At 44.6% G+C, this 26,509-nt stretch overlaps 2 protein-coding genes across 4 annotated transcripts in view; one reads left to right on the top strand and one right to left on the bottom strand.

Moving 5' to 3' along the window:
* The window catches only part of prickle1a (prickle homolog 1a), a 49,929-nt gene extending 35,202 nt beyond the window's left edge, over positions 1-14,727 (top strand). For both annotated transcript variants that reach the window (XM_023971792.2, XM_023971791.3), the window contains exons 2-8: positions 2,681-2,878; positions 4,759-4,872; positions 6,116-6,253; positions 11,062-11,265; positions 11,461-11,647; positions 11,937-12,857; positions 13,042-14,727. In XM_023971792.2, coding sequence (XP_023827560.1) covers positions 2,699-2,878; positions 4,759-4,872; positions 6,116-6,253; positions 11,062-11,265; positions 11,461-11,647; positions 11,937-12,857; positions 13,042-13,988 — 2,691 coding nt within the window. In that variant the 5' untranslated portion in view covers positions 2,681-2,698 and the 3' untranslated portion in view covers positions 13,989-14,727. The remainder of the gene's footprint in view (positions 1-2,680; positions 2,879-4,758; positions 4,873-6,115; positions 6,254-11,061; positions 11,266-11,460; positions 11,648-11,936; positions 12,858-13,041) is intronic.
* A 661-nt stretch (positions 14,728-15,388) lies between these two features.
* pphln1 (periphilin 1) overlaps positions 15,389-26,509 on the bottom strand; it is a 38,132-nt gene continuing 27,011 nt past the window's right edge. For both annotated transcript variants that reach the window (XM_023971973.2, XM_023971972.2), the window contains one exon: positions 15,389-16,122. In XM_023971973.2, the coding sequence (XP_023827741.1) occupies positions 15,931-16,122 (192 nt within the window). In that variant the 3' untranslated portion in view covers positions 15,389-15,930. The remainder of the gene's footprint in view (positions 16,123-26,509) is intronic.

A 26,509-nucleotide genomic window follows, 5' to 3' on the forward strand; every position in this document is an offset into this window, starting at 1 on the left:
CAGCAGCGTTGTAGCGCTTGACACAAACCGGTGCGCCTGGCACCTACTACCATTACCCATTCAAAGGCTCTTACAGTACATTCCAAAAGTATTCAGGCCCCTTGACTTTTTCCACATTTTGTTACGTTATTATTCTAAAATGGATTAAAAAAAAAAATGACCATCAATCTTCACACAATACCCCATAATGACAATGCGAAAACAAGTTTTTAGAAATGTTTGCTAATTAAAAAAACAGAAATACCTTATTTACATAAATATTCAGACCCTTTGCAATGAGACTCAAAATTGAGCTCAGGTGCATCCTGTTTCCRTTGATCATCCTTGATGTTTCTACAACTTGATTGCAGCCCACCTGTGGTAAATTCAATTGATTGGACATGATTTGGAAATGCACACACCAGTCTATATAAGGTCCCACAGTTGACAGTGCATGTCAGAGCAAAAACCAAGCCATGAGGTTGAAGGAATTGTCCGTAGAGCTCCGAGACAGGATTGTGTCGAGGCACAGATCGGGGGTAGGGTACCAAAACTTTCTGCAGCATTGAAGSTCCCCAAGAACACAGTGGCCTCCATCATGCTCAAATGGAAGAAGATTAGAACATACCAAGACTCTTCCTAGAGCTAAACTAAGCAATCAGGGGAGAAGGGCCTTGGTCAGGGAGGTGACCAAGAACCCGATGGTCACTTTGACATTGCTCCAGAGTTCCTCTGTGGAGATGGGAGAATCTTCCAGCACTCCACAAATCAGGCCGTTATGGTAGAGTGGCCAGACGGAAGCCACTCCTCAGTAAAAGACACATGACAGCCCGCTTGGAGTTTGCCAAAAGGCACTTAAAGGACAGAGCTTGCTCAGGAATGGCAGCAGGCAGGTGTGAGTGCATCTGCATGCACAGTGAGGCGAAGACTTTTGGAGGATGGCCTGGTGTCAAGAAGGGCAGCAAAGAAGCCACTTCTCTCCAGGAAAAACATCAGGGACAGACTGATATTCTACAATAGGTACAGGGATTGGACAGCTGAGGACTGGGGTAAAGTCATTTTCTCTGATGAATCCCCTTTCTGATTGTTTGGGGCATCCGGGGAAAAAAGCTTGTCCGGAGAAGACAAGGTGAGCGCTACCATCAGTCCTGTGTCATGCCAACAGTAAAGCATCAGGATTAAATGGAATGAAGATTAGGGGTTGCTTCTCAGCCAAAGGAGTGGGCTCACTCACAATTTTGCCTAAGAACACAGCCATGAATAAAGAATCCTCCGAGAGCAACTTCTCCCAACCATCCAGGAACAGTTTGGTGACGAACAATGCCTTTTCCAGCATGATGGAGCACCTTGCCATAAGGCAAAAGTGATAACTAWGTGGCTCGGGGAACAAAACATCAATATTTTGGGTCCATGGCCAGGAAACTCYCYAGACCTTAATCCCATTGAGACCTTGTGGTCAATCCTCAAGAGGCGGGTGGAAAAACAAAAACCCACAAATTCTGACAAACTCCAAGCATTGATTATGCAAGAATGGGCTGCCATCAGTCAGGATGTGGCCCAGAAGTTAATTGACAGCATGCCAGGCCGGATTGCATAGGTCTTGAAAAAGAAGGGTCAACACTGCAAATATTGACTCTGCATCAACTTCATGTAATTGTCAATAAAAGCCTTTGACAGTTATGAAATGCTTGTAATTATACTTCAGTATTCCATAGTAACATCTGACAAAAATATCTAAAGACACTGAAGCAGCAAACCTTGTGGAAATTAATATTTGTGTCATTCTCAAAACTTTTGGCCACGACTGTATATCTTTGGTCTTTCCTGTTCACCCTCTGAGTGGCACACATACACAATCCATGTCTCAATTGTCTCAAGGCTTTAAAATCCTTCTTTAACCTATCTCCTCCYCTTCATCTACAMTGATTGAAGTGGATTTAAGTGCCATCAATAAGGGATCATAGCTTTCACCTGGATTCACCGGGTCAGACTATGTCAGGGAAAGAGCGGTTGTCCTTAATGTTTTGTACACTCAGTGTATAACTCATCTGTCTCTGAAGCATGTCCTGTACAGATACGGTGACAAGGTGAGGTTTTAAAGTGTGAGTCTGCTCGGCCTGGTTTTGCTCTCACGTCTGTGCTGAAAGCAAAAGTAATTACAGTATGAAGGTGGAATGTGCAGTCCATTGTCGAAGTCGATGTAGAATTCAGGTACTGTAATACAAGCAGTCTGTAAAGGTCTCACGACAAGTCAAGACATCACCTCATAAAATTAACTTGCAAACTGGGAGGGGTTTTATAATGGTTTTCGACCCAAGCCACACGAGGGGGACCCATCATGACGAAACACTGCCACAATGGCAAAAATAGTACCATTGTGATTTGTGAATCGTAAAGGCAAATCGTCACCAGAAGAACTTAAGTGTTACCCAGATCCCCTCAGCGCCTTTCGGGGAAAACATCCCACATGAAAGTGGTGGTATAGTGACTCAGTGACTGCTGAGACTGAGATTCCTGGAACGATAGGGGGGGGGGGGGTTCAGCGTGTTTTATAGCAACTATAGTGGATGGGTTACCAGTCCATATCAGTACAACTTGGTTTGGCTCGGTTCGACTCAGTAGTGTGAAGAGCTTATACTTTCGCCCTGAAGTAACACATCCCTCTCTCTCTCTCTTCCTCTCTCCTTCTTTCTCTCTGCAGTAGAAGGCGTGGCGTGTGATGAACCTGGAGAGTGCGTGTGGTTACCAGGTCGGGGTGCGGGGCCCACGGGCTGTGATGGAGCAGAAGGTCAAAAGTCGACTGAACTATGGCTTCCAGAGGAGCTCCACGTCAGACGACGACTCCGGATGTGCCCTGGAGGAGTACGCCTGGGTGCCGCCCGGCCTCAGACCAGAACAGGTGAGACGCGCCAGAATCTACACAGTTCTAATGCATGCCCCTTAAATTCAACACTATATGCCACTAATATGTCACGTATGCAATACAACCGCTGTTCCACAAAATGACACAAAGCAGTATGTGATGATTACTTGTGGGAATTGAACCCAGGACCTTGCCGTTTCTAGTGTCATGCTCTTACCAACTTTTTATTTTTTATTTTGTTTTACCTTTATTTAACTAGGCAAGTCGGTTAAGAACAAATTCTTATTTTCAATGACGGCCTACCAGGGAACAGTGGGTTAACTGCCTTGTTCAGGGGCAGAACGACAGATTTTTTACCTTGTCAGCTCGGGGATTCGATCTTACAACCTTTCGGTTACTAGTCCAACGCTCTAACCACTATGCTACCTGCGCAAAAGGCCCGGAAGCAGATTCGCTTGTTTAGATAGGAGCTGAAAAATACCACAGTAGCTTTCTCTGTGATTATTCTCCTTGTCATAACTCCATTAGGTAAATTACCAGGCCTCCTCAGGTTTTTGGGGTGGTGGGCAGTGCAGCGGGAGGGCTTGTCAACCTGAAGCAGGACAAAGCTGCCTGTCTTTAACTGTTTAACTGTCACCGTGGCACTTTGACCCCTTGGGGCCCACTGGGCTGGTTACTACTTTGCCCCTCTGGGCCGTTGACCACCACTGAAGGCTACTTTACGAGGAAGGGTCATTACAGACACCAGATAAAAAGGTGGGATGTTCTTGTCTCCTGTTTAGAGGGGGCTTCCTGCTGCTCTATTGCCCCCCATATCCACCTCCCCAGGCCAAGGGTTACAGAACAGTACACTGACAGACGCCCTTCCTCCAGGGCTGTGTGTTTCTCCACTGTAGTGATCACCCCATAACGGGCACTACAGGGCTGTTCCATAGAATAGCTGCTGTAAAGGCATTACAGTTAACCCATGCATTTACACACAAAGGGGAGAGGCTTTAGAGGCAGGGTGTCCCTGTTGCTTCGGTCCCTTCTCTCCCCTTTCTCTATCTTTCTCTCCCCCGATCACCCTTCATTGCTTCCATGTGTGCTTTTTAAAAGGGAGGGAGAGGGGGATAGAGTGAGGGGAGTAAGGGAAGGGAGGGAGAGAGTGAGACCGATGAGAGAAGGAAGGGAAGGAGGCCTCCCCAGTATTTGGGAGAGTGCCACATAACACAAGTGGACTCTGTTTGTGACAGGCCTGTAAAAGGCAGCCGTGGCGATGCCCGCTCCAAGCTGAGCCTGGTGTTGCCAGMAACCAGCAGGACGGGGTGAGCAATGGGGGCCTGATCCACGACTAAAGGCCTTCTCCAGCATCTGATCTGCCAGATCTCTACTAATCACTAGCAGACTTTTCCATGCCGAGTGTGTAAATAAAAATATACACATCCTGTCTCTAAGTGGCTTTGGGGTGGTGCTTGACAAGTCTGTCTGTCTCGCAAGAAAGGAGCCCGCGATGTGCTAGCTTTTAGGGTAGGGATACACAAACGCACGCACACACCCACCGCACGAACATACATGCACGCAGSCCATTATCCAGGGACAGTCTGGGTAGGTATATTATTATTCCTAATGTACTGAATAACATCTATCTGGGACAGTGAAATAGGTTAAGAGAAATATGTGAAGGTGCTCTTCTTTAAACAGGGAACTAGAAAAAGGGTCAGGGCTGTTTTTATGTTCGTGACCAAGAACATTTGATTTTCGTGTTACTTCACAGTATAGGCAACCCTCCCGGGCTAATTTGTTTGTGTGGTAGGTGGAAGCATGGCGCTACCAACGCCAAGGTTCAACCCTCGCAAGGATCAAATACACATACTAAAAGAAAGATGAATGTGTTACTGTCTCTAAACATCTCTCTTTTGCCGTCTATGGTCCAGGTCCAGCTGTATTTCTCCTGTCTGCCTGAGGACAAGGTACCTTATGTTAACAGTCCCGGAGAGAAGTTCCGAATCAAACAACTCCTGTATCAACTGCCTCCACATGACAACGAGGTAAGTGATAGACCCCAAAGAGTTTGTGTGTGTATGTGCATGCATGGCTATGTGTAGTTCATAAACTGTGTGTGTGTGTGTCTATAGTGTGTGTGTATGTATGTGTCATAAAATGCATCCCAGTGAGCCCTCTCATTAAAGGCATCGTAACAGTGCAGGTCTCACAGAAGGACAGCACCCATTTCCCCCAAATCCATCCCTCCCATCCCCTTTTTTTTGGACTCAATGTTGTTTGAAGAGCTGTGTCCGACCCTTGTCCTTCACTGCCTTTTAGTTAACCGCTGTTTAAGACCACCTTACTACCTACCAGGGTTGGTGTCAATTCTATTTCAATTCAGACTAGAAATAAACTTCAAGTCCAATTCTCCAAGCAACAACAACATTTTATTTGACTTCCAGTTGCTTGAGCTGAAATGGAATTCACTCCATCCCTGTCACCTATAGCTCCACGCCATTCTGGTCATGCGTGGGAGGACAAGACATTCGCGTCGGCGGCGTCACAGAGTTTTTAGTCCCTTGGTCCCACGCTGGGTCACAGACTGAAATGGCGTGGGCACAATACATCTTTTGACTTAAAGATTTGACGATGTTTGCTGGGAGCCCCCGCTAGCAGGATTCCTGTCATAGCTGTGGTCTTTATGGGGACAGAACTGTGGGACGGCGGGGCATTATGGGGACAGAACTGTGGGACGGGGGGCGCTGCTGAAAGAGAAAGTCTTTATGCCACCACCACTAACAGTGGCACCACTGCATGAGCTGCCTACCCTGTCTCTTTGTTGCTCGCCCTCTCGTGATTTCACTCTAAACACAACCCTTGTTTGTGTAAACTGTTCATGTCTGCTTTCCCTTGTTAGCGGTTTCGGAGGGAGACATCAAAAAGGGGGTGTTAAAAAAATAAAATAGTTCTCAGTCAGAGCTAAGCCAGGCTTAGGTTTAGGGTGGAGGTTTGGAGTGGGGATGACGGAGGTGGAAGGGCAATGAGGAGGGCAATAGATGGCTTTGTTGAACATGCCCTGGTATGCAGCTCAACTCTCCCTCTGTCTTATGATGATTGAAGGACTGATCTGTGTGTGTTTTACTAAAACRCTAAAATACCTATTTCCTTCTAGTTTGACGTCGACTCCACTCCCTCATGTTGGTTGTCACTCTTTGCTCTGTTTGTGTTGTACAATAAAAGTCCACTTTCCCTTGTGTTTGACTGTTTCTTCTCTCTCCCTCCCTCMCTTTCCCTCCCTCCCCCCAGGTGCGGTACTGCCAGTCTCTCAGTGAGGAGGAGAAGAAGGAGCTCCACATGTTCAGTGTCCAGAGGAAGAAGGAGGCACTGGGGAGGGGCTCCCTCAAACTGCTGCCCCGGGCCCTGCTACACAGCGTCTGTGAACACGTACGTCCCCGCTCTGCCTCTCTCACCTTACCGCAGTCCCTGACAGGACACACTGATCCACATTACTCAAGTAACTTATGTATACTATTGAGAAACAGATTACAGAGAGATGTAGCCTTTTTGTTTATCCCATTATGAATATAAGGCTAAAACACAGACAAGAAGCTCCATGTCAACCTTGCCATGCCAGAGATCCCTAAACATATGCTGGATTTTCAGCCATGCAGTCTATAATGTAAAAAGCCTCTCAGTGGTTTGGAGAGTCGCTAGAAGGTTGCCGGACCGTACTGCACTCTGCTGTGATTGCACCACATTGTGTTTTATTTTGTGAATTTACAATGGGTCCTGAGCAGCCTGGGGTTGACCATCATTTTTTATTTAATTTCTTTAGATTTAACCTTTATTTAACTAGGCAAGTCGGTGAAGAACAAATTCTTATTTATAATGACGGCCTACCCCGGCCGACGCTGGGCCAATTGTGCGCCGCCCTATGGGACTCCCAATCAGGGCCGGAAGTGATACAGCCTGGAYTCGAACCAGGGACTGTAGTGATGCCTCTTGCACCGAGACGCAGTGCCTTAGACCGCTGCGCCACTCGGGAGCCCTCTTGTCAAAACACAGCTCTCTGGTGGCTCTCCCTCCAGTCAACATCACTCCACTCCAAGATAAAGGCTGTTTTCTCGTCAACGCTGACGCTTGCTCACTGCCTGCTTTAGCTTTTGCCATGTGTGAGTACTGTGTGTGTAAGAGCGAGAGAGAGAAAGAGAGAGAGTGTGTGTATGTTAAAAGCAAGGCCTGYGTGTCCCCCACATGGCATACAGAGACAAACAAGAGCCTGACCGCAGTGGGACCATAGTGGACCACAGTTAGCCTCACGGTCATAATTCCCATAATAACACCAGATGCCATGTTCTGTACTGACGCGGTCTCAACACGAATGGAAGGGAATTGGCCACGTCTCTCTCAACCCCCCTTTTCTCCCCAGTAGGACATGGGGACTTAGTGAAGCTACTCTGAAAATACTGTATAGTTTAACAAGCTACCAATTACTTCACACTGGAATAAGTTAAGCTACACTAAAGCTACCCTTCAGAAAAATATATTTTACTGTGCTAAAGTTATTTTGAAAAGGTACATCCAAACTACTTTGTGATAAATTATCATATCTAAATCAGAAATGTCATAGACTTCAAATTGCAAGAACAGATCACTCTGGAGTTAAATGTTACCAGAATGTGTAATTTAGCCTATTAAACACAAAAATGATGTTTCAAGTGAGAATTATGCAGATATGATGCTGGAAAATAAAGTCTTGCCTTCAACCATATTTTATTTTTGTAAAATAAGTAGTCTGTAGTTCCAGTAGTTAGCTACACTGCTACATGGCGACAAAAAATAAGGAATTGACTACTGAAAACACTACCACCAAGCTACTGCAAAATGTCAATTAAATGACTAGTTGAGCTAAATGTAGTTCACTACTCCCCAACACTGCACCCTAGTTAGCATCCAGGGTAGAGGCAATGCTGTAGGATAGGATAGAAAGGATAGGCCACAGGTACACACTCCAGACTGGAGGTTACATAAGCAGGCCATTTAGCCATAAATGWGGACATGTGGCAGTCAACCACACATTGAATTAGTAATGGAATTCATGTTTTCAAAATGTCAGTACTTTGACATTTAAAAAAACAACATGCAAGTTTTACTGGTCTTGAATTGTCATTTTAATTAAATGTACAGTACCAGTCAAAAGTTTAGACACACCTACTCATTCAAGGGGTTTTCTTTATTTTTTACTATTTTCTACATTGTACAATAATAGTGAAGACATCAAAACTAGGAAATAACACATATGGTATCATGTAGTAACAAAAAAAAAGTGTAAAACAAATCAAAATATATTTGAGATTCTTCAGAAGTAGCCACCCTTTGCCTTGATGACAGCTTTGCACACTCTTGGCATTCTCTCAACCAGCTTCACCTGGAATGCTTTTCCAACAGTCTTGAATGAGTTCCCACATATGCTGAGCACTTGTTGGCTGCTTTTACTTCACTCTGCGGTCCGACTCACCCCAAACCATCTCAATTGGGTTGAGGTCAGGTGATTGTGGAGACCAGGTCATCTGATGCAGCACTCCATCACTCTCCTTCTTGGTCAAATAGCCCTTACACATCCTGGAGGGTCATTGTCCTGTTGAAAAACAAATGTTAGTCCCACTAAGCACAAACCAGATGGGATGGTGTATCGCTGCAGAATGCTGTGGTAGCCATGTTGGTTAAGTGTGCCTTGAATTCTAAATAAATCACAGTGTCACCAGCAAAGCACCATCACACCACCTTCTCCATGCTTCATGGTGGGAACCACACATGCGGAGATAATCCGTTCACCTACGCCACGTCTCACAAAGACACGGAGGTTGGAAACAAAAATCTCAAATTTGGACTGATCAGACCAAAGGACAGATTTCCACCGGTCTAATGTCCATTGCTTGTGTTTCTTGGCCCAAACAAGTCTCTTCTCCTTATTGTTGTCCTTTAGTAGTGGTTTCTTTGCAACAATTCGACCATGAAGACCTGATTCACAGTCTCCTCTGAAGAGTCGATGTTGAGATGCGTCTGTTACATGAACTCTGTGAAGCATTTATTTGGGCTGCAATTTCTGAGTCTGGTAACTCTAATGAACTTATCCTCTGCAGCAGAGGTAACTCTCGGTCTTCCTTTCCTGTGGCGGTCCTCATGAGAGCCAGTTTCATCATAGGGCTTGATGGTTTTTGCAACTGTACTTGAAGAAACTTTCAAAGTTCTTAACATTTTCCAGAATGTCTTAAAGTAATGATGGACTGTTGTTTCTCTTTGCTTATTTAAACTGTTCTTGTCATAATATGGACTTGGTCTTTTACCAAATAGGGCTATCTTCTGAATACCTGTCATAACACAACTGATTGGCTGAAACGCATTAACCTCTCTTTGGGTAGGTGGGACGTTAGCGTGATACTGCAGGGCGCCATATTCAAAACAGAAATCCCATAATTTAAATTCCTCAAACATAMAAGTATTTTACACCATTTTAAAGATACACTTGTTGTAAATCCAGCCAAAGTGTCCGATTTCAAAAAAGGTTTTACGACGAAAGCACACCAAACGATTGTAAGGTATGAGCCAAGTCACAGAAAAAGACAGCCATGTTTCCAGCTAAAGAGAGCATTAACAAAAAGCAGAAATAGAGATAAAATTAATCACTAACCTTTGATAATCTTCATCAGATGACACTCATAGGACTTCATGTTACACAATACATGTATTTTATGTTCGGTAAAGTTCATATTTATATCCAAAAATATGAGTTTAGGCAAGACGCTACTGTATCACTTGGCAAAAAGCCTGAGAAAATGCATAGCGCCACATTAAAATGAATGACTATGAAAATTACTATAAAATCTAACTTTCATTAAATCACACATGAAAGATATCAAATTAAAGCTACACTGGTTGTGAATCCAGCCAACATGTCAGAATTCAAATAGGCTTTTCAGCGAATGCATACGATGCTATTATCTGAGCATAGCACCATTGTAAATGCAGGAGCGACACAAAACGCAGAATAAAAATATAATTCATGCCTTACCTTTGACGAGCTTCTGTTGTTGGCACTCCAATATGTCCCATAAACATCACAAATGGTCCTTTTGTTCGATTAATTCCGTCGATATATGTCCAAAATGTCCATTTATTTGGCGCGTTTGATCCAGAAAAACACCGGTTCCAACTTGCTCAAACATAACGACAAAATATATCAAAGGTTACCTTTAAACTTTGCCAAAAAATGTCAAACTACTTATGTAATACAACTTTAGGTATTTTTTWACGTTAATAATCGATAAAATTGAAGACGGGATGATATGTGTTCAATACAGGATTAAAACGATATGTAGCATGCCTTCTGTTTGATTGAAACGCATGTCTAGGACACCAGGAGTGACTCGACTTCAAGATGGCCGTATTTCTTCATTACACAAAGGAATAACCTCCCCCTATTTCTCACGACTGTTGACATCCAGTGGAAGCCTTAGGAACTGCAAGCAAGTTGCTTAGAAATCTGGTGTCCCAATAGAACCTAATTGAAAAGACGGTGACCTCAAAAAAAAAAGAATTCTGAATGGTTTGTCCTCGGGGTTTCGCCTGCTAAATAAGTTCTGTTATACCCACAGACATGATTCAAACAGTTTTAGAAACTTCAGTGTTTTCTATCCAAATCTACTAATAATATGCATATCTTATCTCCTGGCGATGAGTAACTGGCAGTTGAATTTGGGTATGTTTTTTATCCAAATGTGAAAATGATGCCCCCTACCCTAGAGAAGTTAAGAAGGAAAGAAATTCCACAGTCACAAATTCCACTTTTAAAAAGGCACACCTGTTAATTGAAATGCATTCCAGGTGACTACCTCATAAAGCTGGTTCAGAGAATGCCAAGAGTGTGGAAACCTGCCATCAAGACAAAGGGTGGCTACTTTGAAGAATCTCAAATAAAAGCTATACTTTATTGTTAAAGTACTTTATTGTTAAAGTGTTATTTCATAGTTTTGATTTCTTCACTATTATTCTACAATGTAACAAAGTCAAAATTAMGAAAAACCCTTGAATGAGTAGGTGTGTCCAAACYTTTGACTGGTACTGTATACCGATTAATTCAAAACTAAAATGAATGTATAAATATTTTATGAGCTTCGTAAAATACTACAGTATACAATCTCTAGTTTGAGAGTGAAACTCTGTTCCTGTCCGTGTTGTTGTTTTCATTACAGTGTGGGGAGAGTGTCAACGGAGGAGAGATGGCGGTGTTTGCCTCCAGAGCGGGTCCTGGGCTGGTCTGGCACCCAGCATGCTTTGCATGCGCCACGTGTCAGGAGCTGCTGGTAGACCTGATCTACTTCCACCAGGATGGAAAGATCCACTGTGGACGGCACCATGCTGAACTGCTGAAACCACGATGCTCAGCCTGCGACGAGGTGAGACGTTTGTGTGTGGGTGTGAGTGTGAAGAGCCATTGTGACGCACACCAAGCATTGTTCCTAAAACCACGCTGGGTCGGAATTGAACTCACACCAACACTGGCATATGTCCTCTGAAGGCAACAGCAATAACCGCTAGACCAAACCAAGCCACGCACTTCTCAAACTATTTGTTTATGTGTCTGTCTTCAGGTTATCTTTTCTGATGAGTGCACAGAGGCGGAGGGGCGTCATTGGCACATGAAGCACTTCTCCTGTTTCGAGTGTGAGACGGTKYTGGGGGGACAGCGTTATATCATGAAGGATGGGCGGCCATATTGCTGCGGCTGCTTCGGTTCGCTCTTCGCTGAGTACTGCGAGGCCTGCAGAGAACACATCGGTAAGCCCTGACCACTGCAGACAAGCAGACCGACCACTGCTTCTGTCATTGTAAAAGAAATGTCAGAAACTACAATAAACTGAAATAGTGAAGTGTTAGACATCAACGTTTTYTAGGCAGTGAGAGAGCGAGTCATCCAATGCAAAAGATCCAAATAAGGTAACATGTCATTATTCTCAGCCAGTATAAACATGTTATATGACATATGCCTAGGAGGAACTTGACACTGATCCAGGGAATCGCACCACAAAAGTGTTTAACAAAATACAAACAAATTTCTCTCCACTAGGGGTGGACAATCCCCAGATGACGTATGACGGTCTCCACTGGCACGCCACCGAGGGTTGTTTCTGCTGTGCCCAGTGTAAGAGCTCTCTACTGGGCTGTCCCTTCCTGCCCAAGCAGGGCCGGATCTACTGCTCCAAGGCCTGCAGTCTGGGCGAGGATGTCCACACCTCTGACTCCTCCGACTCCGCCTTCCAGTCTGCGCGCTCCCGCGAATCCCGCCGCAGCGTCCGCATGGGCAAGAGCAGCCGCTCGGCTGACCAGTGCCGCCAGTCRCTCCTCTTCTCGCCCTCCGTCAACTACAAGTTCCCTGGGTTCACCGGTGATGCCGGCAACACAGACACACTCACCAACAAGCTGGCCCACCTGGGTTTAACCAACGAGGAGCAATTTTGGAAGGGGAGGGAGGGCACTGAGGCCCCTGAGGATCGGGAGGAAGAGGAGTGGGCCGAGCACGAGGACTACATGACACAGCTGCTGCTCAAGTTTGGGGAGCAAGGTGTCTTCCAGCAGGGTGAGGCAGTYGACTCCAGACCCCCAACAGATCTGTGGATGACCGAGGCAGAGGTCAAGATGAAACAGTGTGAGCCTCAGGGCTCAAGGGCTGGGAGAGGAGGAGGAGGTGGAGGAGGGTCAGGCAGCCAAAGCCTGGCCAGTAAGAAGTACCAGGCAGATATGTACTGGGCTCAGTCCCAGGATGGGTTAGGGGATTCAGCCTACGGTAGCCACCCAGGCCCTGCTAGCAGCAGAAAGCTCCAGGAGCTGGAGCTGGAGCACAGGGCTGGTAGCATTGGGGATAAAGGCTTCCAGAGGGAGGAAAAACAGTGGTATGATGACTCTCTGGAGTGTATCACAGATGGGCTGAAGCAGACGGATCAGAGCGTCAGGGACTCGATGGACTCACTGGCACTGTCCAACATCACCGGTAAGACATCTCCATTGGAATAGCCTTTTAGTCCAGGACTAGGCTTAACCAGGTTTTGATCTGTGTAGCATACCACCTTTCAATGTTCTGTGACGGCAGATTGCTATTTGAAACAGCATTGTGGTGAATAGACACCTTGTACAAACATATATCCTCATTCTCCCTCATTTTCTTCTTCTTCCAGCGGCATCAGTAAACGGAGACAGTAAAGAGCGCCCTCTGGTCTATTCCTTACAAAACTTCCAGGAGCTTGAGGCAGAGAACTGTGAGAACACAAGCAACATGGGAACTCTCAATTCCTCCACGTTACACCGCAGTGCCAATTCCCTGAAGAGCCTTACATCTGAGCTGGAGCAGGTGGAGGAGAATGTACCAGAGGAAGAGGCGGCTCCTCTTCCCTCTCCCCCAAAGCCACCTCACGTCCCGGAGTTGAGGAGGACTCGCTCCCAATCCCGACCCCAACAGGTCAAGTTCTCCCCAGACGTCGTTGACAACAGTCGCTATGGTGACCTGCCAGTGCGCCAGCCCCCCATGAGCGAGAGGACGCGGCGGCGTGCCTACCACTTTGAAGAGCAGGACCCGGAGCTTCTTGGCTCAAGCTCCGGCCGCCATCACAACCACCACCATCACCACAGGAGGCGCCGCAGCCGCAAGTCCCGCTCCGACAACGCTCTCCACCTGGTGCCCAAGGAGAGGGCTAACCGCATGTACTTCAGAGAGGACCATAGAGGCCATAGGAGCCACGGCCACAAGGGTCCCCAGCAGCAGACCTTCCTGCCCAACCAGCAGAGGTATGACCAGGGCCAACCTGGTCACCCCCATCCCCACCACGCCACCTCAGATTACGGGCTCCAGCAGGGCCCAGCCATGGAGAGGTTCCTGGGGCTGTGTGGGGACAGGGGCGAGGATGACTGGTGCTCCACCTGCTCATCTTCCTCCTCAGAGTCTGAGTCTGAGGAGGAAGGCTTTTTCCTGGGGCAGCCCATCCCCCAGCCACACAGACACTACTATGATAACCTGCCCAGCCCTAGCCACGTGGCAGGCCTACCCTCCCCGCCTTACGGGGGAATCCTACGGACTAAGTCCAAAAAAAAGAAGGGGCACAAGGGGAAAAACTGTATAATTTCATAACTTTTTTGTGGAGTACCCTTTTAAATTATACTCGGTCTGCATTGCAACCCCCCTCTAGATCTCTTGTTGCCACTGTTCGGAATATGGAAACGGCCTGCCTGCTTGCTACAAATGCCAAAATGATCTTGCCAACTGGTTGTACTACATGTCTTCTCGAGATGGATTACAAAAAACAGACATGTTTGTAGTGGAATGGCATTGAAAGACTAAACAGATTGCATATTCTTTTTTTTWACCTTTATTTAAGTAGGCAAATCAGTTAAGAACAAATTCTCATTTACAATGACGGCCTACCCTGGCCAAACCTTAACAACGCTGGGACAATTGTGCACCGCACTATGGGACTCCCAATCACGTCCGGTTGTGATACAGTCTGGAATCAGGCTGCACCACTCGGGAGCCCCAGTTATTAAAGGATCTATTTTGCTAACCAGGGTTTTAAAAATGAAAGTATGATAGTTTCTGCTAGCAAAGGTATTATAGAATACAGTATGATGACATCAGCTATTTCCATGTATGTGCTTCTTTTGTATTTAGGCTTACCAGTATGCATTTGCAGCCCTGACAAGTGGGGATAGCATATGTACTATAAAGAGCCTGGTTGGGTTGACTATTTTATTTATGGGTCATATTATATTGTAAACAGATCACAGTCATCTGTATAAATGTAAAAACTGGAATATAAAAGGCTAAGATTGATAATAATTGTAATAAAAAACATTATAACATGTTAGGTTTTTTGTTTATTCCAAAAGGAGAGCAATGTCCCCCAAACGTTTGTACAGAACGAGTATGTGTATGAAGAATGAATATAGTGTAGAGGAACAGAAACTCCGGAAAGCTTGTTAAATTACTTTTATTACCCAACAGAAAAAGTAACACAAAGAACAGTACCAGTCAAAAGTTTGGTTTGCGCTTAGTGGGACTATCATTTGTTTTTCAACAGGACAATGACCCAGGGAACTCCTTCAAGACTGTTGGAAAAGCATTCCAGGTGAAGCTGGTTGAGAGAATGCCAAGAGTGTGCAAAACTGTCAATGCAAAGGGTGGCTACTTTGAAGAATCTCAAATATAAAATATATTTTGATCTGTTTAACACTTTCTTGGTTACTACATGATTCCATAGTTATTCTACAATGTAGAAAATAGTAAAAATAAAGAAGAACCCTTGAATGAGTAGGTGTGTCCAAACTTTTGACTGGTACTGTATGACAGTAAACACCATAAAATATGCAAAACATTTGTTTTCGGACAAGTTTTCTGGAGAGCACTAAACGGTATTGAAACCACTCAAATCTCTTCATTACGGCACACTGATAAATGTTGATGACTGAACTCCAAAAAGCGTATTCTTACCATTCCTTCTGTGTATACACACACACAGTGTACTTTAAAAAAAAATCTGTGTGATTTGGTTGTTTAACAGTTGGTCAGAAGTGGAGTTCAGCAATGTGTCTAAGGAGTGAAGAAATTACTGCTGGACATGAGGTTTAAAGAACGACACCTGAAATCTATATAAACAGCATGGGAAAAAAACATTCTTTAAAATATTAACTCCCTAAAGTGACCTCAAATTCTATCAAATATTTATTCTCAAATAAGCATGTTTCCAATAATAAAATATTAGTGTTAGYGTTTTTTCTTGAAAATGTACTTGAATATCTTGGCAGGGTCATGTTTCAGAGGATGCATGGCTCTCGACATTTGCCTCTCCTGAGTCCGTACGGGAGTTGCAACGATGGCGACAAGACTAACTATCAATTGAATGTCACGAAATTGGGGAGAAAAAAGGGGTAAAAAAAAAGACGATTTTTTCTTAAATCACAGTGTGGAGAGGATGCCACACTAGGTTGCCTCCTCTCACAGTCTTCTATGCCATCACACAAACCCCACTTCTGGTCCATCAGTACCTGCACATAATAAGGGCTTTTGTGGTTCCCCCTCATGCTGACGGTTCTGGCGTCATGACCTGGTCCAGCTCTATGATAAAGTGTCGGAGGTCGTCAAGGCAAAGCTCCCTGATCTCAATCAGGTTGTCCTTCAGAGGGTTCTGTAGCAGCTTCTCCAGACTGGGCTCCTTGACCACCAGCATCTTGACAACCGTGCCAAACGTCTCGCAGTCCTGCTTGTATAGCTATAGACACACACGGCAACAACTCATTACATTAGAAATGTGTACAAACCATAAAGTGAACACCGTTCTGAAACATAGTATYAGTAAAATAACTCCATTAATATCAAGAAAGGAAATTGATTGATCACCACAGAATCGACAACACAAAGTACAAAGACACACATCAATCAATCAATAAATGATAAACACATGGAACTGTGAATAAAACAAATAAACACATGCACCAGGAGAAGCCAGCGTCGTACACAAATAGAATTGAACATAAAGTTGCGCAGTGACACCTTTGCTTCAAAGTGTATTTAATAGCCGTAACACAGTAAATGAGTTCAGACTTAGTCCATGCTCCCAACACTTCACTGTGAACTTCATGAACCCACATTGTATTCAACGAAACAGGAGTGCGAGCGAGCCTGCGTGTGTCCAACCATCCATTGGTACAGAAGGGAGTGAAGGTGTTATATTAACAGTCTGTTAGCGTTAGCTGCTCAGTTCTTTCACACCACATGGTAACAAAAACAGGCCCTCGGGTCCAGGAGGCAGCTCTGGTTTTACTACCACACTAGAAAAGGGCTGTTAACCTCTATTAAAAGCAGGGCTGGGGTCCCAGCCAGGTGCTCGCCCATTGGGCACTAGGTCTTAAACACCTGGGGGTTGACGTGAACAGACCCACTATGTGTGTATACTATGTATACCCTTATTTGATCCTTCCTGGAGGTCAGCACTCAGTAGGTCTGGCCCTGGCTTTCACACCAAAGTGCCTTGTGAAGTGCCCTTAGAAAAGGAGCAGCCTGGGACAAGGGTTCAGCTCCAGGGTTGAACGAATACTGCCAATCTTTCTCTGAAGTGCCCTATAAAGTGCCCTTACAAAGGGAGGGCACGGGGAGCAGTCTGGGACAAGGGTTCAGCTGTAGGGTTCAGTGGATTCTAACAAATCTCCTCTGAAGTGTACTATGAAAGTGCCCTATGGAGTGCTCTTCCAAAGAGGGCACAGGGCACTCAAGGGTTCAGCTAATCTAATCCTGCCAAGTTTCCACCGTCCTCACCATTCTTCACAGCACAGCGAAAACGCTTGATGAAAGTTCACTGGAGCTGGCTGGTGCTAAGTTGAGCTTTACTGGTCCTTTTACCACCAATAAACGCGTTGTACCGTGTGTGTAATGTGCTTTGAATTCAAGCCGTGGCGATTTAGTCTCTCTAAAATAATCACAATAACTGTATGCTAGCTTCATTAAACATTATGGAGATAGTGACTACAAAATTCTTTGAGTCTGAAACTATTTTTAGTCAGTGGCAAGCTTTTTCTCCAGTGGTAAAAGCTGTTTCATTACAGGAATAACAGACTTCAATTACTTTGTCGTCAGACAGTGCCATTCTCCGCATCAATTTCACAAAACAGCAAGAGATTCCTGTGACCTATTTCTTTACAGTAGTGATCTAATCAAGAAGTCCCAGGAAGCTTCCTTAAGAGGTAAAAGTGTGTCATGTTAAGACCCTGTAGCCATTTTGAGAATCTGGGCTTTAGTAGTCTGCTTAAGCAGATTTGTTATCTTCTGCCTGCGCAGACTAAATATATTATTGCGTTTGCGGCATAAAAGAGGAGTTGTTGAGTGGTCTAAGGACAGATGGACTTGACCATACAAAAAATAAAAACAGGCCTTGTTTGTTGCAGGACGCTTTCAGCTAGGAGCAAAAAAGTGTGTGTGTGTGTGTGTGTGGGGGGGAGGCGAGACTGACAATGCGGTACAGATAAAGAGGAGGATGTGATGTTTAAGATGCTGTAACTCACAGGTTCAGCACAGGACAGAGCCTGTCATACTGCATCCTGGACGAAACATGAACTGCCCCATGGTCACTAGCAAACAACCACATGGTTCTCAGAAGGCCAAACTCTGACACAGAGGCTTCAGCTGGGTGGGCCAAGCAGCGCCATACAGTACTTTCAAAGGTCAGGGGAATAATAGAACCCTGAAACAATAAGTATATCCCAATAAACCAAGCTAGATGCATGGGGAAAAAACCCTCTGTTGTATAACATTGTTCTACACAATAGAACGCATAACAACAAGCACATTCCAAGTAGAGTAACTACAAAAGCACAGAAGTAAATCATGCTGCTCGTTAACTGACCATTTGGCCTACATTGTGGTTTAAGCGCATCTTGAGCCGTATGCTACTGAAGATTCCTGTTCATGAACCGTCAYCAAGCACAACTACCACCTGAGGGAGTCTTTAGGGTAGGCTGGGGGAGCGCAAAGTGGGGCAAACTCGATGAAGACGGTTAGCTGAAATGATATACTCTCCACCATACTCTCCAGAGAGACTAAATGAGGGTGTCTCTCTTCTCTGCTCTACCTGCCAATTAACTAAATGAAAAGAGAATCAATGACTCCAAATGTCTCCAGTAGACTTCTCTCTCCCGCTCTCATCATTCCCCCTCTCTTGTCTGAGTCTCTCCTCCACCCTGAAAATACCCCCAGCTCAGCTCAACCAGCTGCAGCATGTTGCGGTAGTTAACACAGACGCTGCAATCTGCTCATTCCCGTATCTCTAACCCACATTCTCCTCCCTGTAGACTGCTCTTCAAACTGGAGTAGAACTGCTATGACCTGCAGAGGTGTCTGCTGATCTAGACAAGATTCTAGAACAAATAACCCGGGTTCAATTCTAGAGACAAAATTCGACACGATTGTCGAGTAAAACCTGCACACAAAGTACCAACAACAAAACACTGACAAAATGTGGCATATGTTGGCCTGAGAGACCAATGCTTTAATGTCTGTAGCCCATCATGTCAACCGTAGCCATTGGGCCACATAATGACAGTGTTGGACAGGCACCAACCACAGAGAAGTGAGAGACCAGGAACACACTGTGTGACCAAATAAGCCCAGGGTCAAGTTCCTCTTTAAACAACTTTCTCCTACAAGTCAAAGAGGGATAAATCGTTTCTACTTCATTTGGAACAGTTTTACCAAAACATGGAATATGCACAGTGTACAAAACATTAGGAACAGCTTCCTAATATTGAAAGCTTTCTTTGTTTAACTCAGAGGGAATAAGCATAACTGTGAAGAGAGAGAATTGGTCCCATGTTTAAAGATGCATAAAGAAACCAGTAACATTAACAAGACAAACGCATGCAGCGCCGTGTCACATCTCATAGTACTCACTACTCCCCATTAGGGCGGTGATTGTCAAGCAAATAACTGCCGACAGACATGACAGCTCTGCTTCTAGCTCCTAAGCAACTTTTTTAGTATTTTGTATGTTATTTCTTACATTATTAGCTCAGAAAGTTTTTTGTGTTATTACATACAGCCGCAAAGAACTTTTGGATATCAGAGCAGCGGCCAGGATCTCAGCGATCACTGCCTCATTGCCTGCGTGCGTAATGGGTCCGCGGTCAAACGACCACCCCTCATCACTGTCAAACGCTCCCTAAAACACTTCAGCGAGCAGGCCTTTCTAATCGACCTGGCCCGTGTATCCTGGAAGGATATTGACCTCATCCCGTCAGTAAAGGATGCCTGGTTGCTCTTTAAAAGTGCTTTCCTCACCATCTTAAATAAGCATGCCCCATTCAAAAAATGTAGAACTAAGAACAGATATAGCCCTKGGTTCACCCCAGACTACCCTGCCCTTGACCAGCACAAAAACATCCTGTGGCGTTCTGCATTAGCATCAAATAGCCCCCGCGATATGCAACTTTTCAGGGAAGCTGACCAATATACTCAGTCAGTTAGGAAAGCTACGGCTAGCTTTTTCAAACAGAAATTAGCATCCTGAAGCACTAATTCCAAAAGGTTTTGGGACACTGTAAGGTCCATGGAGAATAGAAGCACCTCCTCCCAGCTGCCCACTGCACTGAGGATAGGTAACACTGTCACCACCGATAAATCTACGATAATCGATCATTTCAATAAGCATTTTTCTACGGCTGGCCATGCTTTCCACCTGGCTACCCCTACCAACAGCTCAGCACCCCCTGCAGCATCTTGCACAAGCCCCCCCCGCTTCTCCTTCACCCAAATCCAGACAGCTGATGTTCTGAAAGAGCTGCAAAATCTGGATCCCTACAAATCAGCTGGACTAGACAATCTGGACCTTTTCTTAAAAAAATTATCCGCCGAAATTATTGCAACCCCTATTACTAGCCTGTTCAACCTCTTTCGTATCGTCTGAGATCCCCAATGATTGGAAAGCTGCCGCGGTCATCCCCCTCTTCAAAGGGGGAGACACTCTAGACCCAAACTGTTATAGACCTAAATCCATCCTGCCCTGCCATTCTAAAATCTTCGAAAGCCAAGTTAACAAACAGATCACAGACCATTTTTAATCCCACCGTACCTTCTCCACTATGCAATCTGGTTTCCGAGCTGGTCATGGTGCACCTCAGCCACGCTCAAGGTCCTAAACGATATCATAACCACCATCAATAAAAGACAGTACTGTGCAGCCGTCTTCATCAACCTGGCCAAGGCTTTCGACTCTGTCAATCACCGCATTCTTATCGGCAGACTCAATAGCCTTGGCTTCTAAAATGACTGCCTCGCCTGGTTCACCAACTACTTCTCAGACAGTGTGCCAAATTGGAGGGCCTGTTGTCCAGACCTCTGGCAGTCTCTATGGGGGTGCCACAGGGTTCAATTCTCAGGCCGACTCTTTTCTCTGTATATATCAATGATGTCACTCTTGCTGCTAGTGACTCTGATMCACCTCAACGCAGATGACACCATTCTGTATACATCTGGCCCTTCTTTGGACACTGTGTTAACAAACCTCCAAACAAGCTTCAATGCCATACAACACTCCTTCCGTGGCCTCCAACTGCTTTTAAACGCTAGTAAAACTAAATGCATGCTCTTCAACAGATTGCTGCCCATAGMCGCACGACTAGCATCACTACTCTGGACGGTTCTGACTTAGAATATGTGGATAACAACAAATACCTAGGTGTCTGGTTAGACTGTAAACGCTCCTTCCAGACTCACATTAAGCATCTCCAATCCAAAATTAAATCTAGAATCGTCTTCCTATTTCGCAACAAAGCCTCCTTCACTCATGCTGCCAAACATACCCTCATAAAACTGACTATCCTACCGATCCTTGACTTCGGCGATGTCATTTACAAAATAGCCTCCAACACTCTACTCAGCAAACTGGATGTAGTCTATCACAGTGCCATCCGTTTTGTCACCAAAGCCCCATATACTCCCCACCACTTGCGACCTGTATGCTCTCATTGGCTGGCCCTCACTACATATTCGTTGCCTAACCCACTGGCTCCAGGTCATCTATAAGTCTTTGCTAGGTAAAGCTCCGCCTCAGCTCACTGGTCACCATAGCAACACCCACCTGTAGCACGCGCTCCAGCAGGTTTTCACTGGTCATCCCCAAAGCCAACACCTACTTTGGCCGCCTGTCCTTCCAGTTCTCTGCTGCCAATGACTGGAACGAATTRCAAAAGTCACTGAAGCAGGAATCTTTTATCTCCCTCTCTAACTTTAAGCATCAGCTGTCAGAGAAGCTTACCGATCACTGTACCTGTACACAGCCTTTCTGTAAATAGCACCCCCGACTACCTCATCCCCATATTGTTATTTATCCGCTTGCTCTTTTGCACCCCAGTATCTCTACTTGCACATCATCATCTGCAAATCTATCACTTCAGTGTTAATGCTAAATTATTTCGCCTCTATGGCCTATTTATTGCATTACCTCCCTACTCTTCTACATTTGCACACACGGTGTATAGATTTTTAATTTGTGTTATTGACTGTACGTTTGTTAATGTGTAACTCTGTGTTGTTGTTTTTGTCGCACTGCTTTGCTTTATCTTGGCCAGGTCGCAGTTGTAAATGAGAACATGTTCTCAACTGGACTACCTGGTTAAATAAAGGCGAAATAAAARAATGGTGTGATTGTGATAACGTACAGAAACTCAAGTCATTTTGTTCACCCGACCTAGAATACCTCACAATTAAATGCTGACCGTATTACCTCCAAAGAGAATTCGCTTTGGTTAGTCACAGCCATCTATATTCCCCCTCAAACCGATACCACGACGGCCCTCAAGGAACTACACTGGACTTTGTGCAAACTGGAAACCACATATCCTGAGACAGCATTTATTGTAGTTGAGGATTTTAACAAAGCAAATTTGAGGAAAATGTTCGCGAAGTTCTATCAACAAATTGACAGTAGAACTTGCGCTACTAAAACACCACTGCTACTCCAACTTCCAGGATGTCGACAAGGCCCTCCCCCGCCCTCCCTTCGGCAAATCAGATTATGACTTTATTTTGCTCATCCTTTCTATAGGTAGAATCTCAAACAGGAAGTACCAGTGCTAAGAACTATTCAACACTGGTCTGACCAATCAGAATCCATGCTTCAAGATTGTTTTGATCACGGGGACTGGGATATGTTGCTATTGGACCAGGTCTCTTTTGGAAAAGAGATGTTATCTCAATGAGAAAAACCTGTATAAATAAAGGTAAAAATAAATAAATAAAAATGTTCCGGGTAGCCTCCAGAATAACACCGACGTATACACTGATACGGTGACTGAGTTCATCAGGAAGTGTATAGCGGATGTTGTTCCCACTGTGACTATTAAAACCTACCCAAACCAGAAACTGTGGATAGATGGCAGTATTTGCGCTAAACTGAAAGTGCGAATACAAACAGTGTAGTTATTCCCTGCGTAAGGCAAACAGGCAAAACGTCAGTAGAGAGACAAAGTGGAGTCGCAATTCAACGGCTCAGATACGAGACGTATGTGGGAGTGTCTACAGATAATTATGGATTACAAAGGGAAAACCAGCCACGTCGGGGACACCAACGTCTTGCTCCCRGACAAGCTAAACACAGTCTTTGCCCACTTTAAGAAAAACACAGTGCCACCGACACGGCCCGCTCCCAAGGACTGTTGGCTCTCGTTCTCCGTGGCCAACGTGTGTAAGACATTTAAACGTGTTAACCCTCGCAAGGCTTCCGGCCCAGACGGCATCCCTAGCCGCGTCCTCAGAGCTTGCGCAGACCAGCTGGCTGGAGTGTTTACAGACATATTCAATCTCTCCCTATCCCAGTCTGCTGTCCCCTGCTTCAAGATGTCCACCATTGTTCCTGTCACCAAGAAAGCAAAGGTAACTGAACTAAATTACTATCGCCCCGTAGCACTCACTTMTGTCATCACAAAGTGCTTTGAGAGGCTAGTTAAAGATCATATCACCTCTACCTTACCTGACAACCTAGACCCACTTTAATTTGAATACCGCCTCAATAGATCCACAGACAATGCAATCGACATCGCACTGCACACTGCCCTATCCCATCTGGACAAGAGGAATACCTACGTAAGAATGCTGTTCATTGACTATAGCTCAGCCTTCAACACCATAGTACCCTCCAAGCTCAACATTAAGCYCGGGCACTGGGTCTGAACCCCGCCCTGTGCAACTGGGCCGCCCCCAGGTGGTGAAGGTAGGAAACAACACCTCCACTTCGCTGATCCTCAACACAGGGGCCCCTCAAGGGAGCGTGCTCAGCCCCCTCCTGTACTCCCTGTTCACCCATGACTGCATAGCCACGCAAGCCTAAAACTCAAATCATCAAGTTTGCAGATGACACAACAGTTGTAGGCTTGATTACCAACAATGATGAGACAGCCTACAGGGAGGTGGTGAGGGCAACTGGCAGAGTGGTGCCAGGAAAATAAACCTTAACCTCAACGTCAACAAAACGAAAGAGCTGATCGTGAACTTCAGGATACAGCAGAGAGAGAGCACACCCTTATCCACATCAACGGGACCGCGGTGGAGAAGGTRAAAAGCTTCAAGTTCCTTGGCGTACACATCACCGACGATCTGAAATGGTCCACCCATACAGACAGTGTGGTGAAGAAGGCGCAACAGCACCTATAGCATTTCGCTACACCCGCAATAACATCTGCTAAATATGTGTATGTGACCAATAGAATTTGATTTGATTGACCGTTAATTAACAAACACGTTTAGCATCTCCTGGCTTCCACGCATAGCCTACAAGTCACTGATGCAGACCTTTGGAACATATACATTAACATTTTACATTAACATTTTCAAAAGTCTAATAAATCCATTTAATATAGCCTACACCATCACAATAAATCCATTATTTATTTTAGACAGATCTAAAGAAACATGACATGAAGAAAATGTAGTCWATTTCAGAAGAACAGAATAGCATAACTTGAGTTGTCCTTATGTTAGGCCCTGATCTGGCTATGCCATATGGCTGATGGCTACACTACTTAATTTAGCAGACAATATTTGCTTAGAATTCAATGGCACTCGTTTATAGTATGAAGAATACAATTGAACATTGCTGAATGAATTAGAAAGGATATTTTCTCCAAACAATTTCCGAGTGACTGCGCACATGCGGCTATTCTGTGTTGAGTGTTTAACAAAGAAACAGGTCCTACTATATGCTTAATTTAGAGTTATGTAATACACTTTAGTTGTTACACAAACACTAGGCTATATGTTTTGATTTTTAATACATTCTAAGGCTGCATGATGCRACTCATGAGGATTTGAAAAAAAGTGACATGAAAGTCATGAACTCTGCTTTGTTTCTTGTGCAGGCTGCACACACTTCATCAGTCTCTCATTCACAATTTCACTAGCACTTGATAATAGTCTCATCAGGACTTGAAATTTTACGGCGGCATCCCCCCTTTGCGGCAGTAATGTACCCTAAAACAATTAAAAATATATATAAAATCGGCCAGTAGCCATTAGGCTGAAAATAATAATTATAATTCCCTTCTCCCGGCAGCTAATTTCGTGCTCCGAAGCACCTCTCACTCACATGGCTCTCTCAATTCKTATTAGCCGCTAATGCAGTCACTTGATTGGGTTCTTCTCACAGGCATCTCAGCACTGAAGTAGGCTACGYGTGAAGACTGACACGTCGGGGACGAAACTGCACGCATCCTTCTTATTAAATTCCGAGGTGCATATTTAAGATGTTAGAAGACCTATCCACATTTACTTTTCGTCAGCCAACATGAGTAGGCCTAACGAACAGCAAAAGCACTAGCCTATGTCAATCTACTATCCCCCATAGTACAAAAGTTGACCTATTCTATTCTGTGCGAGAAATAAATACTCCAAAYATACTCTGGGACAGTTGTGGAATGCGATAGATACCAAATTAATACAGCCACTCGCATATTATAATTTTTTTTAAAGCAATGAGGCTGACGCAACAGATCAGAACATTTATCTTAAAGGTTTGATAAACTATTAGGCTATTTCTTAACATTATAAGCGCAGCAATGCGCACACAGCTGTAGGCTATACGTGTGAATGTTCCAAAATGCAATCAAATAGCGGTAAAACACCGTTCTCAAAAGTGACCGCAAATGTGATTATGCATGTAATACTTTATAATTAACAGGTGCATTTTTATGGTGAAAATTATCATCTCTAAACTTGGCTCACACACCACCTATGTACGCCAGTTAGGCTCTACACCGGTTGTAAAGCGTACTAATGTGCTCCATTTTAAGAAGTTATTTGGCCACTTTAGTGGCATAATGGGCTTGGTTACATGAGATGGGCAACTGATTTGAAAAAGTAGCACAAAAAAAAATGCATGCACTGTTTCTTGCCTTACTGCACACGCTGGGCATCATTCACAAGTGATACGCTAATGTCACCCATCAGACTATTCTTAATTTAATCTTGAACTAAATAATATATCAAATTTGTTTTGATTTAGAATGGACCACTATCAAGCACCTGTCTCGGAACAGGGGCAGGGGGAAAAAATACATGTCATCTATGCACTTAAATAGCGAATGGAGGACGCGTCCCATAGTGCATTTTCATGCCAGCCAGGTAGGCCATTGTCCTGTTGTAAAACAAAGCAAAGTCCATAATATTAGGAAAGTTGAGAAATAAATATAGTAGGCCTAGCCTATAGACAGCTGATGGGATCCTCTTTTTAATAAAGGCCATCAAAACAATGTTGCGCAACATGAATTCATGGGCTCTCATGAATTCATGGGCTCTCATGAAGTGTTTGATTCGATTTTTCATCACATTTGCATCGATGTCAGAGTGATTGGAGTGACAATAGAGTGCTGAGTAGCAGGCAGTTACCAAGTTTGGTAGGCTACTAATGACAGTCAGCAGCATCAGAGCTTGGAGAACCATAGTTACCGTGACTAAATGGTCACGAGGAATTTGACTGCGGTCATGACTCGTGACCGCCGGTGTGACGGTAAAACAGTCACCGTAACAGCCCTACTCACCATTCACTTAGAGTTGATTATGTTTGCCATCTTTCAAAACAAAACCTTCCCTAAACTTTTCTACAGTGTGTTGACACTGAT

The sequence above is a fragment of the Salvelinus sp. IW2-2015 genome, linkage group LG26, assembly GCF_002910315.2.
Source record: "Salvelinus sp. IW2-2015 linkage group LG26, ASM291031v2, whole genome shotgun sequence".
In the NCBI taxonomy this organism is placed as follows: Eukaryota; Metazoa; Chordata; class Actinopteri; order Salmoniformes; family Salmonidae; genus Salvelinus; species Salvelinus sp. IW2-2015.